General features: G+C 44.1%; 1 protein-coding gene across 1 annotated transcript in view; it reads left to right on the forward strand.

The window, feature by feature from the left end:
- Positions 1–14,791, forward strand: part of gucy1b1 (guanylate cyclase 1 soluble subunit beta 1) — a 185,780-nt gene that overhangs the window by 64,756 nt on the left and 106,233 nt on the right. The window contains exon 3 of the mRNA XM_070862479.1: positions 12,616–12,846. Coding sequence (XP_070718580.1) covers positions 12,616–12,846 — 231 coding nt within the window. The remainder of the gene's footprint in view (positions 1–12,615; positions 12,847–14,791) is intronic.

A 14,791-nucleotide genomic window follows, 5' to 3' on the forward strand; every position in this document is an offset into this window, starting at 1 on the left:
TTAACCCTGGCACCGGGCAGACAATGAAGCTTTCGGAACTCCCGGTTGCGGCTGCAAAGAACATAATCTATGCCTCTGAATATACTGTCCCCTACCACTACAACATTCCTTTTCACTCCCCCCACTTGAATGGCCTCCTGTACCACGGTGCCATGGTCAGTTTGCTCATCCACATTGCAGACTTTTCCCTCATCCAAACAGGCAGCAAGAACCTTGTACCTGTTGGATAAGGGCAAAGGCCAAGCACTGCACCTGGGGTCCCCTTAACTGCCTGAATTGCAATCACACCCTGCTGTCCCTGACAACTAACCAGATCTGTATCACTACCTAATCTAAGTGGTGTGACTGCCTCCTGAATCAAAGTGTCCAGGTAAATCTCCCCCTCCCTGATACCCTGCAATGTCTGCACCTTGGACTCCAAATTCTGAGCTGAAGTTCCTCGAGATGAAGACACTTACGACTGACGTGGTCATCCGGGATCACAAAGCTGTACACAAACTCCCACATGCCGCAATTGTGGCACACCACCTGCTCTGCCATCCCTTTATAACCTAGTTTTATTTATTTAATTAATTAAAGCTTAAAGATAAAAGTTCACGGGGTTGGGGGTAATATATTAGCATGGATAGAGGATTGGCTAACGAACAGAAAACAGAGAGTCGGGATAAATGGTTCATTCTCGGGTTAGCAATCAGTAACTAGTGGGGTGCCTCAGGGATCAGTGCTGGGACCCCAACTATTTACAATCTATATTAACGACTTGGAAGAAGGGACTGAGTGTAATGTAGCCAAGTTTGCTGACGATACAAAGATGGGAGGAAAAGCAATGTGTGAGGAAGACACAAAAAATCTGCAAAAGGATATAGACAGGCTAAGTGAGTGGGCAAAAATTTGGCAGATAGAATATAATGTTGGAAAGTGTGAGGTCATGCACTTTGGCAGAAAAAAATCAAAGGGCAAGTTATTATTTAAATGGAGCAAATTTGCAAAGTGCTGCAGTACAGCGGGACCTGGGGGTACTTGTGCATGAAACAAAGGTTAGTATGCAGGTACAGCAAGTGATCAGGAAGGCCAATGGAATACAGTTTTGGTTTCCATATTTACGAAAGGATATACTTGCTTTGGAGGCAGTTCAGAGAACGTTCACTAGGTTGATTCCGGAGATGAAGGGGATGACTTATGAGGAAAGGTTGAGGAGGTTGGGCCTCTACTCATTGGAATTCAGAAGAATGAGAGGTGATCTCATCGAATCTTGTAAGATTATGAGGGGGCTTGACAAGGTGGATGTAGAGAGGATGTTTCCACTGATAGGGGAGACTAGAACTAGAGGGCATAATCTTAGAATAAGGGGCCGCCCATTTAAAACTGAGATGAAGAGGAATTTCTTCTCTCAGAGGGTTGTAAATCTGTGGAATTCACTGCCTCAGAGAGCTGTGGAAGCCGGGACATTGAATAAATTTAAGACAGAGATAGACAGTTTCTTAACTGATAAGGCATTAAGGGGTTATGGGCAGCGGGCAGGGAAGTGGACCTGAGTCCATGATCGGATCAGCCATGATCGTATTAAATGGCGGAGCAGGCTCGAGGGGCCGTATGGCCTACTCCTGCTCCTATTTCTTATGTTGTTATATTTTAATTAAGGAAGGCTAAGAGGAGATTTGATATCAGTGTTTAAAATCATGAAGGGATCAGATAGAGTAAATAGAGAGAAAGTGATTCCAAGACTGAAGGGACGATAACCAGAAGGCACAGAAGTACGATGATTAGCAAAGAACCAGAGGTGACAGAAGGAAAAACTTTATTCTGCAATGAAGGGTTAGAATTTGGAAAGCACTGTCTGATAGGGTGGCAAATACAGATTCAATAGTCGTGTTCAAAAGGGAATTGGATAAATACTTGAAGGAGAAAAAATTGCAGGGATATGGGGAGAGAGCGGGAAAATAGGATTAACTGGTTGCTCTTTGAAACAGCTTGGAAGATTCGATGGGTCGAATGGCCTTCTGTGTTGTACTGTTCTATGATTCTCGAAAATTATGCTTTTCTTATACTGGTTCTATTTGAAAATCAAAGTGGTATTTTACACTGCCCATGTTTTACACAGTCTATGGTCTAGAATTTCCATTATTATGCCACGCATAACGCCCACTTAACATCCATTTTAATGTTGAAATGAGGTGTAATGCCCAGGTACCAATTTAGCCCCAAAATGGAAACTGATGCCCATTTTTCGGACACTTATCGCCGAGCGTTAATTTCGCCATGTATGTAATGCTAGGAAAAAAATAATACCGCCCGCCCACTTTTTTTGGGCGGAATCATCAGAATGGGCGAAACCAACATCCATAATATCACCCAGTGTTACTTTCAGCACATACTTAACGTCGAGATTTAATAATACCGACCACCCACTGTTTTTTGTCGTAAAGATCACATTTGCCGAAATTAACGGCCAGTATATCGCCCATCCTTACTTTTCGCACTTCGCACACATCTTGCCGACAATTTCGCTCACTGAAAAAATGCTGGGGAAAAGTTGAACTCACCAGAACTACTCACAGCGGTATGGATGCCACGTTCTAAATGGCATGTCACGTCATTTATAAGGCTGCTCTGCTTGAGTCTCGGGGGAGTTCGGATGTACTCTGGAGGTGTTTGAAGGTGATGTGAACATTTGAACAAACATCTTTTCATACTGTGGACGATTGGAATTTACTAGGCCTCTTAGTGGGGACATTTATTGTTTGTGAACAATCGGTGGAAAACAGAAAGCTGTTGGAATGGGCCCTGTCATTTCTCACCCTCTCTTGATGACCACGCACATGCTGCAGACTCGAGATGGCAGAAGGTACACTCGTCAGCATCATGTGATCAATGTAAGATGTGACAGACTGATGAGGAGGACCAGACGTTACACCCCCTGCAACTACAGGGAGAAGCAGTCTTACCTCAACTTGTGCGACACCACCTGCCTTCAGAGACTGCGCTTCCACAAAGAGGTTATCAGTGAGATATGCCAGCTCATAAGGGAAGATCTGCAACCTTACAGCACCACCAGCACTGTCCATCGAGATCAAGGTCACTGCGGCACTGTTGTTCTACACGTCGGGTACCTTTCAGGCCTCAGCTGGCGACATTTGCAGTATATCTCAGCATGCCACACATTGCTGCATTAGACAGGTCACTGAAGCCCTGTACGCATATAGGATGGACTTTATCAGCTTCCCTATGACCAGGGAGGCTCAGACTGAGAGGGCTCTAGGATTCTACCGAATTGCTAACTTCCCCAAGGTGCAGGGAGCAATAGACTGTACGCACATTGCGATGCGGGCACCTTTTCAGTATGCAGAGGTTTTCAGGAACCACAAGAGATTCCACTCCCTGAATGTGCAATTCGTTGTCGACCACCAGCAAATTATTATGGCAGTGAATGCTAAATTTCTGGGCAGCATCCATGCTGCTTACATCCTGCGTGAGAGTACTGTATCTGATTTGTTTACCAGTCAGTCACAAGGTCAATGCTGGATGCTTGGTGGCAAAGGATATGGCCTCGCCACCTGGCTGATGACCCCCTTGTGTGACACCCACACTGAAGCCGAGAAGCGAAAAGAGAGTCACAGAGCCACTCGCAATGTCATCGAGAAAAGCATTGGGGTGCTTAAGCAGTGCTTTAGATGGCTGGACCACTCAGGAGGCGAGCTCCAATACCACCCTGAGTAGGTACCTCAATTTGTGGTGGTGTGCTCAATGCTGCACAACTTGGCTATCAGGAGCGGACAAAAATTGCCAGAAGGGTGTGACGGTCCACCTCAGGAGAGAGAGGAAGAGGAGGACAGACAAGGAGGTGGACGCTAACATCGGGCCACACAATCAGGCTGATGCTGAAGCCATGCTCCCGCCCCCCTGTAGACCACAGGAAAGGGCCCGTGGTGGCTACATAGCTGCAAGACTCTTACATCAGGAGCTCATAAATGAGCACTTTGTCTGAAAGAATGTTGGTGGTATTTACAAAGCTGCAACTCTGCTGGGTGTGCAGGTCACACATCAATAGTGGGCATCACCTTGGTGACAGTTAAAGTTTAAGTTGATTCAAGTTAAAGTGTAATTATACCCTTTCATGTTAAGGAATCACCAGTGTGTAATGGTGCAGCTATCTGAGCCAATGCGCAACAAATTTATGTCAAATCAAAAACATTTAATCCGACCATTTGTTTGAAATCATAAGTATATCTGTAAAAACCACCCCACCCCACCCCAGCCCACAACAAATTTACCACATTTACATCATTACAATGGTCCCCATTTCCGGCAAAACAGAACACAAATGCAAAACAATAAGGTAGCCCCCTCGCTCCTTGCCCCGACCCTCCCACCAAAATAGCAGCAGCAACCTAAAAATATGCCCCAGACAACACCTGCGGCCATGCACCTCACTTTCCTCCCACCTTCCTCCCCCCCACCCCCACCCCCCGCTTCTCCTCCCACCTCTACCCCTTCTTCTCCTCCTGACTCCAAGCCGCCTGGCCGAGGAGCTCCTCAGGCGCTGCTTCATTGGGGGAGGGGGTGGATGACGGCAGAAATGCTGCTTGGATGGATACGGGAGAGGAGGGTCCCGAGGTGGGAATGTGCTCTGAGCCAGAAGCAAGATGTTGCTCCTGGCTCTCATGTGTCGTTGGCAATGTGGGTGCAGCACCTTGGGATGCTGTGCTGCGCTCTGGGACCACTGGGAACCCTCTACCACCATTGTTCCTGGCTAACAGCTCCAGGGTCTCCTCCATCCCTTCCAAGTTATGTAATATTTGTTGGACAAAAACTCGGTGCCAACTATGTTCTTGGTGCTTAGTAAGCTTGTTGCTGCTGGTGAATCTCCCTCGTGCCTCCCACATCAGCCAAACAAGCACACAGCACACCCACATACGCTTTCAGTCCCTCTCGACTCTCCCTCTCTCTCTCTCTCCTCTTCTGCACATGTAATGATGACCCCTGACCTCCTGAATCGCGGGAATCGAATGTTGCCATGCTGTTGCTAAGGACGGCGACACTTTACGGCAGAAGATCAGAGAGATTTAACACTACCGCCCATTTCATATCGCTTGTGGTAACGATCAATTTCAAAAATGGAGACTTGGGGCTTTGAGAATGGACGACAAGCCGGCAATCTGAAAACCCATTTTTACCGCCCATTTTTGGGTGATCTGCACAAAAGTGTACAATTGTTAACCAAATTCGGTATTTTTATAATTTAGTTGAACTGTGCTTAGCATGATTAAAATATCATTGAAATGCTGGTGGATGGTTGTTGTACTTCCTTGAATGTTCATTTATAATGAATTATATAGGTTGTTTTTCCCTTTATACAGGTACATAGGTTCAGTTTCATCAAATCACAAAAAACATAGGGCCCGAACTTGGCCAAAGCCAAGGCCCGCCCAAGTGCCGCCCAAAGGACCGCCGAGGACCGCCGAGAGACATGGTGGTACTTTGCCAGGGAGATCCCTCTAAAAGACATGCCAGTACCGCCCGGTGACAAAAAAACGACTTATGCTGTGAATCTGGGCAGGAGCAGGCGGGAGCTCCCAATCTCGACGACAAATGCGAAGGGGGGAATAGCTAGAAATAAAAAAATTGTTAAAAACAATGGAAAGCCTTCAGGGGATCCCATCCACATAAATCGCTGAAAAAAAAAATTAAAAAGTTCACTAACCTTTTTTTGTAGGTCTTCTTACTTACCGTCGGGGTTAGACCTGCCTTCACACAGCGGTCCTTCCCCCTGCTGCCGCCAACTCCCGCCCGGAGGAATCTGCCAGCTTGGCGGGCTGGTGGACACTTACGTGACTTGCATGCTAGCGGCCGTCAACGGGCGGTTCCCAGCTGTACTCCTTCCCTCCGGCGGCAAACCTAGAGGAATCTGTCACCGAGGGGAGACCAGCGAAATAACCAGGCAGCAGCCGGCAGCAGTGGGCGGTAAGGCCACCCATTTCAGGCCCATAGTAACATGGGAATAGGAGTAGGCCATTCAGCCCCTCGAGCCTGTTCTGCCATTCAGTTAGATCATTGCTGATCTGTATCTTAACTCCAACTATCCACCTGGGTTTCATACCCCTTAATACCTGTGTCTACAAAAATCTATCAATCTCAGTTTTTAAATTTTCAATTGACCCAGCCTCAGCAGCTTTTTTGGAGAGATAGATCCAGATTTCCACTATCATTTGTGTGAACAAATACTTTCTCGCATCACCCCGGAACAGCCTAGCTTCTAATATTAAGGTTATGCCCCCTTCTCGACTCCCCCACCAGAGGAAATAGTTCTCCCTATCAATCCTATCTAACCTTTAATCATCTTAAACACATCAGTTGGATCACACCTTAGGCTGCACAGCCTGTCCTCATATTTTACCCTTTTTTCCGTGGTATCATTCTGGTGAATGGGCACTGCACCTACTCCAAGGCCAATATACCCTTCCTGGGGTGCAATGCTCAGAACTGAATGCAGTATTCCAGATGGGTTCTAACCAGAGCTTAGTACAGCTGTATCATAATTTCTACCCCTTTGTATTCCAGCCTCCTTGATATAAAAACCAACTTTCCATTTGTCTTTGTAATTATTTTCCTTACTTGTCAACTGGCTTTTAGCGATTTCTGTACTTGGACCCCTAAATCCATTTGCTCATCCTAGCTTCTTGTCATTTAGAATATACTCTAATCTATCTTTCTCAGATCCAAAGTGGATGGCCTCATACCTGGAACTCCATCTGCCACAGATTTGCCAATGCATTGAATCTATCAATGTCCCTTTGCAACTTTCTGCTCCCATTCACACTATTTACTATGCCACCGAACTTAGTGTCATCACCAAACTTAGATATCTGTCCTCTATTCATTCATCCAAGTAATTTAGAAATGTAGTGAAAAGCTGAGGCCCCAGTATGGATCCTTGGGGGGATGCCATTAGTCACATCCTAAGTATGTATCCATTATCCCTACTCTGTGATCCTACCTCCGAACAATTCCCTTTCGAAGCCAATAGTTTGCCTCTAATTCCATGTGCTCTCATTTTTGGTAACAGTCTCTTTTGTGGTACCTTGTCTAATGCCTTCTGGAACTCCATATAAATAACATCCATAGACACTCCCTTATATACCATGTTCATTCCCTCCTCATAAAATTCATCTTGTTTTGTTAGACATGACTTATCCTATGCTGGCTCTCTGATCAACTCATAAGCACATCCTAGATTGGTTGCTTCATTTTTTAATCAAATATTCTTAATGCTAACTGAATGCATAACGGCAAGTTACATTACAGAATCATACAGCACGGAAAGAACTCTTTTGGCCCAATGTGCTGTGCTGACTCTTTGAAAGAACTATCTAATTAGTCCCATTCCACTTCTCTTCCTCATAGTGTAGCAATTGTTTACCTTTTTAAGCATACTAGTGCAGCGTCGAGAATCCGGAGTTCCGGAATCCAGAATGTTCCAGAATCGGACTCCTGGATGATTGGTGGCAGGGTCGTCCGGAATCCATAAAATGTTCCGGAATCCGGACCTGCCGACCCTGCCGACCTTGGGGCCCCGCTGCTGCCCGACCTCGGGCCTCGCCTCGCGCCACTCGCATCGCTCGCCTCACTGCCGCTGCCCTTACCTCGGGACCTCCTCGCCAACCCACCCAAACACCTCTTTGGCAGGGCCCATCCGACGACAACCTCCTTGGTGGGGCCGGCCCAAACAACTCTTCGGTGGGAATCCCCCCCCCTTTCTGAAGTTCCGAAATCAGGAAATATCTGAACCTGGGGGTGTTTCCGGATTCGTGATGTCAGAAAGCAAATTGAAAGTCTGGAAAGGCCCGGAATCCAGAACGGCTTAGGTCCCGAGGATTCCAGATTTTAGGCGCTGGACCTGTATATCCAATTCCGTTCTGAAAGTTATTATTAAACTGCATCCACGGCCCTTTCAGGCAGTGCATTCCAGAGCATAACAACTCACTGTGTAAAAATAAATCCTTCTCATTTTCCCCCCTGCCCCCATGATCCCCAGCTTTTTTGCCAATGATCTTGAATTTGTGTTCTCGAGTTACTGACCCTCTTGCCAGTGGAAATAGTTTCTCCCCATCTACTGTATCAAAACCTCTCATAATTTTGGAAGTCTCTCTTAAATCTCCCCTTAACCTTCTCTGCTATAAGGAGAACAATCAAAGCTTCTCAAGTCTTTCCACATAACTGAAGACCCTCATCCCTGGCAACATTTTAGTAAATCTCCTCGGTATCCTCTCCTTGACACTCTTCCTAAAAGTGTTGCCCAGAATGGACACAATACTCTAGCTGAGGTCTAAATGATTGATAAATGTTTAACATAACTTCCTTGCTTTTGTACTCTATGCCTCTGTTTATAAACCCTAGGAACCCGTGTGCACGTCTGTCTATGTCCTCCTGAAGTATGCCCTTATCCTCCTCACTGTTTACTACATTTCTAAGCTTTGTATCATCTGCAAAATTAGACCCCCTAAATCTAAGTCTAGGTCATTAACATATATCAAAAAGAACAATGGTCCTAATGCTGAAAGCTAGTGAACACCACTATATAATTCTACCTAGTCTGAAAAACAACCACTCATAGGGCTAGAACTTCCACTTTTTTTGCCTGCTTAACGCCCACCTACAGCCCATTTAACTGCTGAAATGGCACAAAATGGAAACTGACGGGCTTTTTTAGGAGACTTATCGCTGAGTGTTATTTTCCCAATGGGCTTAACGGCGAGAAAAAATATCACCGCGCGCCCACTTTTTTTGGGCGGAATCAGCAGAATGAGCGATTTCAACGTCCATATTATCGCCCAGCGTTACTTTCCTCACGGACTTAATGCCGAGATTCAATAATAACTCCTTCTTCTTGCCGTAAAGAGCATATTTACCCAAACTAACAGCCATGGAGATCGCCCACTGTCAATTTCACCACCTCCCACACATATCCAGAATATCGCCCACTCCAAAAAACGGCCACAAAAAGTGGAACTAATCGGGACGGACGCCAGCGGTGTGGCTGGCATTTGTTAAGTCCCACTCTTACATGAGGAGCTGATAGCGGAAAGATTTGCTTGCAAGAGCGCCGATGTGAGTGACAGCGCTGACACACTGCTGTGTGTGTGCAGCTTAGACATCAATGGTCACATTCTTTTAAACTCCAGATAATATAGGCCCAGTCTACTCAATTTCTCCTCGTAGGACAACCCTCTCATCCCAGGAATCAATCTAGTGAACAGTTGTTACACCGTCTCTATGGCAAGTATATCCTTCCTCAGATAAGGAGATCAAAACTATGCCCAGTATTCCAAATGTGGTCTCAAAAAAGCCCTGTACAATTGTAGCAAGACGTCTTTACTCTTGTACTCCAACTCCCTTGCAATAAAGGCCAACATGATAGTTGCCTTCCTAATTGCTTGATGTACCCGCATGTTAGCATTCTGTGTTTCCTTTACTAGGACACCTAAATCTTTCTGAATGCCAGCATTTAATAGTTTCTCAGCATTTAAATTATATTCTGTTTTTTTATCCTTCCTACCAAAATGAATAATCTCGCATTTCCCAAAATTATACTCCATCGGCCACCTTATTGCCCACTCACTTAATCTGTCTATATCCCTTTGCAGGCTCTTAGTGTCCTCACAGCTTATTTTCCCAGCCAGCTTTATATTGTCAGCCAATTTGTATACATTTCACTCAGTCCCTTTATCGGAGTCATTTCTATAGATTGTAAATAGCTGAGGCCCAAGCACCCCATTATTTATAGTCTGCCAACTTGAAAATGACTCAGTTATCTCTCCTCTCTGTTTTCTGTCCTTTAACCAATCCTCTATCCATGCTAATATATTACCATGAGCCCTTATCTTGCGTGGCATGTGGCAACTTATCAAATGCCTTTCGTTAATCCAAATATACTAAATTTACTGGTTTCCCTTTATCTACCCTGCTAGTTGCATCCTCAAACACTCTAATAAATTTTTTTAAACATGATTTCCCTTTCATCATCATAGGCAGTCCCTCGGAATTGAGGAAGACTTGCTTCAACTCCTGAAGTGAGTTCTTTGGTTGCTGAACAGTCCAATATGAGAACCACAGTCTCTGTCACAGGTGGGACAGATAGTCGTTGAGGGAAGGGGTGGGTGGGATTGGTTTGCCGCACACTCTTTCCGTTGCCTGCGCTTGATTTCTGCATGCTCTCGGTGTTGAGACTTGAGGTGCTCAGCGCCCTCTCTGATGCACTTTCTTCACTTAGGGCGGTCTTGGGCCAGGGACTCCCAGGTGTGGGTGGTGATGTCGCACTTTATCAGGGAGGCTTTCATAAAACCATGTTGACTCTGCCTATTCATACATGTTTCTAAGTGCCCTGTTACCACTTCCTTGATAATGGATTCCAGCATTTTCCTGACGACTGTTGTCAGGATAGTTCCTTGCTTTCTCTCTTCCCTCATTTCTTGAATAGTGGGGTTACATTTGCTACCTTCCAATCTGCTGGGACTGCTTCAGAATCTAAGAACTTTTGGAAGATCACAAAGCAATGCATCCACTATCTCTGCAGCCACCTCTTTTAGAATCTTAGGATGTAGACCATCAGGTCTAGGGGATTTGTTGACTTTTAGTCCCATTACTTTCTCAAATACTTTTTCTCTAATGATATGAATTACTTTAAGTTCCTCACCCCTTGGTTTCCCACTATTTTTGGTAATGTTTTTGTGTCCTTAAGTTTAAGATTGAAGTGTTTCACTCTCAAATCCAATGTGAAATTCTATCATATTAAGCTCACTCTTCGCCAGAGGATCCTTTACTGTGAGATTACGAATTAACTCTGCCTCATTACACAATACAAGATCTAAAAAACCTGTTCCCTGGTTGGTTCCATGACATATTGTTCTAGGAAGCTGTCTCAAATACATTCTATGAACTCGTCCTCTAGTCAATCGTTGCCAATTTGATTTACCCAGTCTATATGAAGATTATAATCCTCTATGATTATTGTATTACCTTTGTTACACACCACTATTATTTGCTGATTAATACTCTATCCAACAGTATAACTACTGTTAGGAGGCCGATAAACTACTCGCACCAGTGTTTTCTGCCCCTTGTTATTTCTTATCTCCACCCATACTGATTCCAGTTCCTGATGCTCTGAGCCAAGATCTGCTTTTATGTCATTCTTTATTATCAGGGCTATCACCCGCTACTTACCATTCTGCCTGTCTTTTCAAAATGTCAAGTACCCTGGAATATTTAGTTCCCAAACTTGGTTACCTTGCAACCACGTCTCTCTAATGGCTATTAGATCAAAGCCATTTATCTCTATTTGTGCCACTAATTCATCTATCTTGATATGAATGCTTTGTGCATTCACATAAAGAGCCTTTAATTTTAACTTTTTACCATTATTCCCTGCTTTTATCTTATTCGCTGATGCACTATTACCATTAAACTATCTGTCCCTTCCTGTCACATTCTGCTTATCTTTACCCAAATTGCTATATTTCTCTTTGCCTTGACTATTCACTTTAGATTTCTGAATTTCCCTTCACCTAACCCTTCCCCCTCCTGTTTTAGTTTAAGCCCAGTCTACAGCCCTAGTTATTCGATTCACCAGGACACTGGTCCCAGCTTGGTTTAAATGGATTCCGTCCCAACAGAACAGATCCCTCTTTCCTTAGTACTGGTGCCAGTGCCCCATGAATTGAAACCCCTTCTTCCCACACCACTCTTTGAGCAACGCATTTAACTCTCTGATCTGCTTGTCCCTATGCCGTTGACTTCAATTTTGTTAACAAGTCTGTTATGTGGCACTTTATCAAATGCCTTTTGAAAGTCATTATATACAACATTAACTGCACTACCCTCGTCAACCCACTCCGTTATTTAATCAAAAAACTCAATCAAGTTTTTCAGACGCAATTTGTCTTTATCAAATTTGTGTTAGCTGCCATTTATTATCCAGCATTCTTCCAAGTGACAATTAAATATATTCTGGATTATGGTCTCTAGAAGTATCCACCACCCCATTAGGCTGATTGGCATGTTGTTACTGAGTTTATCCTACTCCCTCCTAAACAGGGATGTAACACTCCAGTTCTATGGCATCACTCCTATATCCAAGGAGGATTGACAAATTATGGCCAGAGCCTCCATTATTTCCACCCTTTCTTCCCTCACCAACCTTGAATGCATCCCATCTGGAAGGTGTGACTTTTCTACTTTGAGCACTGCCAATCGTTTAAGTACCTTCTGTTTATCTATTTTTATCCTAGCCAATTTCCCTATCCTCTTCTCCGTTACTGTGACAGTGTGGGTATCTTCTGCTTTAGTGAAAACTGAATCACAGTTCTCATTTAGTATGTGTTTTATCTCTATGCATGAGCATGTACTCTTTATTAAAAGGTGAAGGGCCACTTTATAAATGTGTGCTTAAATTACTGTTTTTATAAAAAAGTTGTTAGTATAATTGAGATGGTGAGTATCAGGTTTTAAAATCAACAGTGAAGTGCATTACATTCTTAACATTGGAGATAGCTTCCTTTTATTGAAGCATCATTGAACCCTTTGAGGCAGCTAATTTTATCCCATTTGTTTGCATTTTAGGTGGTCCAGGAGAAGAGTGAAGAGTGTGATCATATTCAATTCTTGATTGAGCAAAAAGATTCAGAAGAAGAGGCTTTCTCCGAAGATCTGGATAGATTTGAGGAGAATAGTACCCAAGATTCCAGAATCAGTCCATACACCTTCTGCAAAGCATTTCCTTTCCACATTATGTTTGATAGAGAGTTTATGGTAACACAGTGTGGGAATGCAATATATCGTGTGCTGCCACAGGTATGTATCAGTAACAGCCATAAGATAATTATCAGACTGTATAAATTGACAACAGTTCAAACAAGAAAGTCTGATATGGGAACATTTTACAAGGCTGCTGATCCCAGTGTGGATTCTCTTTCTGTTTCTCTATTGAAAATCAGGAGCACCTTGAATAGGGTGCACTGATCTCGCCACCCGACTCTGCGATTTGTGCTCCCATCATGCGAGTCTCAGTGCTGGGAGAAAAAGTCTCGGAAAAATTACCTTATTCCATCTATATTTTGCCATTAACAGTGACTATCATTATTAATTTGAACAAAAATAGGGAGTATGTAACTATAATATGACATTAAATAGATAATATCTTCATACGATCAAATTCTAGAATGGTTACAGTGAGGGATTCCAAAGAATTTGTAACAATTCCAGCAACAATTTATGGTAAACCCTAAAGCTCAAATTCTACAATGCCTGGGAGAATTTCCGAGTGGGGTCTCGTATGCAGCAGACAACATATTGGAAAATCACTGGTGCAGTGCCCACTATTTCTCTTCCATTGACATTGCTGGATATTAAAAAAGGGCATTGCATCCATGTTTTTCCAGTAAGCTATTTGCTGCATTCATAAGAACATAAGAACATAAGAATTAGGAACAGGAGTAGGCCATCTAGCCCCTCGAGCCTGCTCCGCCATTCAACAAGATCATGGCTGATCTGGCCGTGGACTCAGCTCCACTTACCCGCCCGCTCCCCATAACCCTTAATTCCCTTATTGGTTAAAAATCTATCTATCTGTGACTTGAATACATTCAATGAGCTAGCCTCACCTGCTTCCTTGGGCAGAGAATTCCACAGATTCACAACCCTCTGGGAGAAGAAATTCCTTCTCAACTCGGTCTTAAATTGGCTCCCCCGTATTTTGAGGCTGTGCCCCCTAGTTCTAGTCTCCCCGACCAGTGGAAACAACCTCTCTGCCTCTATCTTGTCTATCCCTTTCATTATTTTAAATGTTTCTGTAAGATCACCCCTCATCCTTCTGAACTCCAACGAGTAAAGACCCAGTCTACTCAATCTATCATCATAAGGTAACCCCCTCATCTCTGGAATCAGCCTCGTGAATCGTCTCTGTACCCCCTCCAAAGCTAGTATATCCTTCTTTAAGTACTGCTCCAGGTGAGGCCACACCTGGAGCAGTACTCCAGGTGCGGCCTCACCAATACCCTATACAGTTGCAGAAGGACCTTCCTGCTTTTGTACTCCATCCCTCTTGCAATGAAGGCCAACATTCCATTCGCCTTCCTGATTACCTGCTGCACCTGCAAACTAACTTTTTGGGATTCATGCACAAGGACCCCCAGGGCCCTCTGCACCGCAGCATGTTGTAATTTCTCCCCATTCAAATAATATTCCCTTTTACTGTTTTTTTTCCCAAGGTGGATGACCTCACACTTTCTGACATTGTATTCCATCTGTCAAACCTTAGCCCATTCGCTTAACCTATCTAAATCTCTTTGCAGCCTTTCTGTGACCTCTACACAACCCACTAATCTTTGTGTCATCTGCAAATGTTGTTACACTACACTCTGTCCCCTCTTCCAGGTCATCCATGTATATTGTAAACAGTTGTGGTCCCAGCACCGATCCCTGTGGCACACCACTAACCACCGATTTCCAACCCGAAAAGGACCCATTTATCCCGACTCTCTGCTTTCTGTTAGCCAGCCAATTCTCTATCCATGCTAATACATTTCCTCTGACGCCGCATACCTTTATCTTCTGCAGTAACCTTTTGTGTGGCACCTTATCGAATGCCTTTTGAAAATCTAAATACACCACATCCATCAGTACACCTCTATCCACCATGCTCGTTATATCCTCAAAGAATTCCAGTAAATTAGTTAAACATGATTTCCCCTTCATGAATCCATGCTGCGTCTGCTTGATTGCGCTATTCCTATCTAGA

This window comes from Pristiophorus japonicus, chromosome 2 (assembly GCF_044704955.1).
Source record: "Pristiophorus japonicus isolate sPriJap1 chromosome 2, sPriJap1.hap1, whole genome shotgun sequence".
Taxonomy (NCBI): Eukaryota; Metazoa; Chordata; class Chondrichthyes; family Pristiophoridae; genus Pristiophorus; species Pristiophorus japonicus.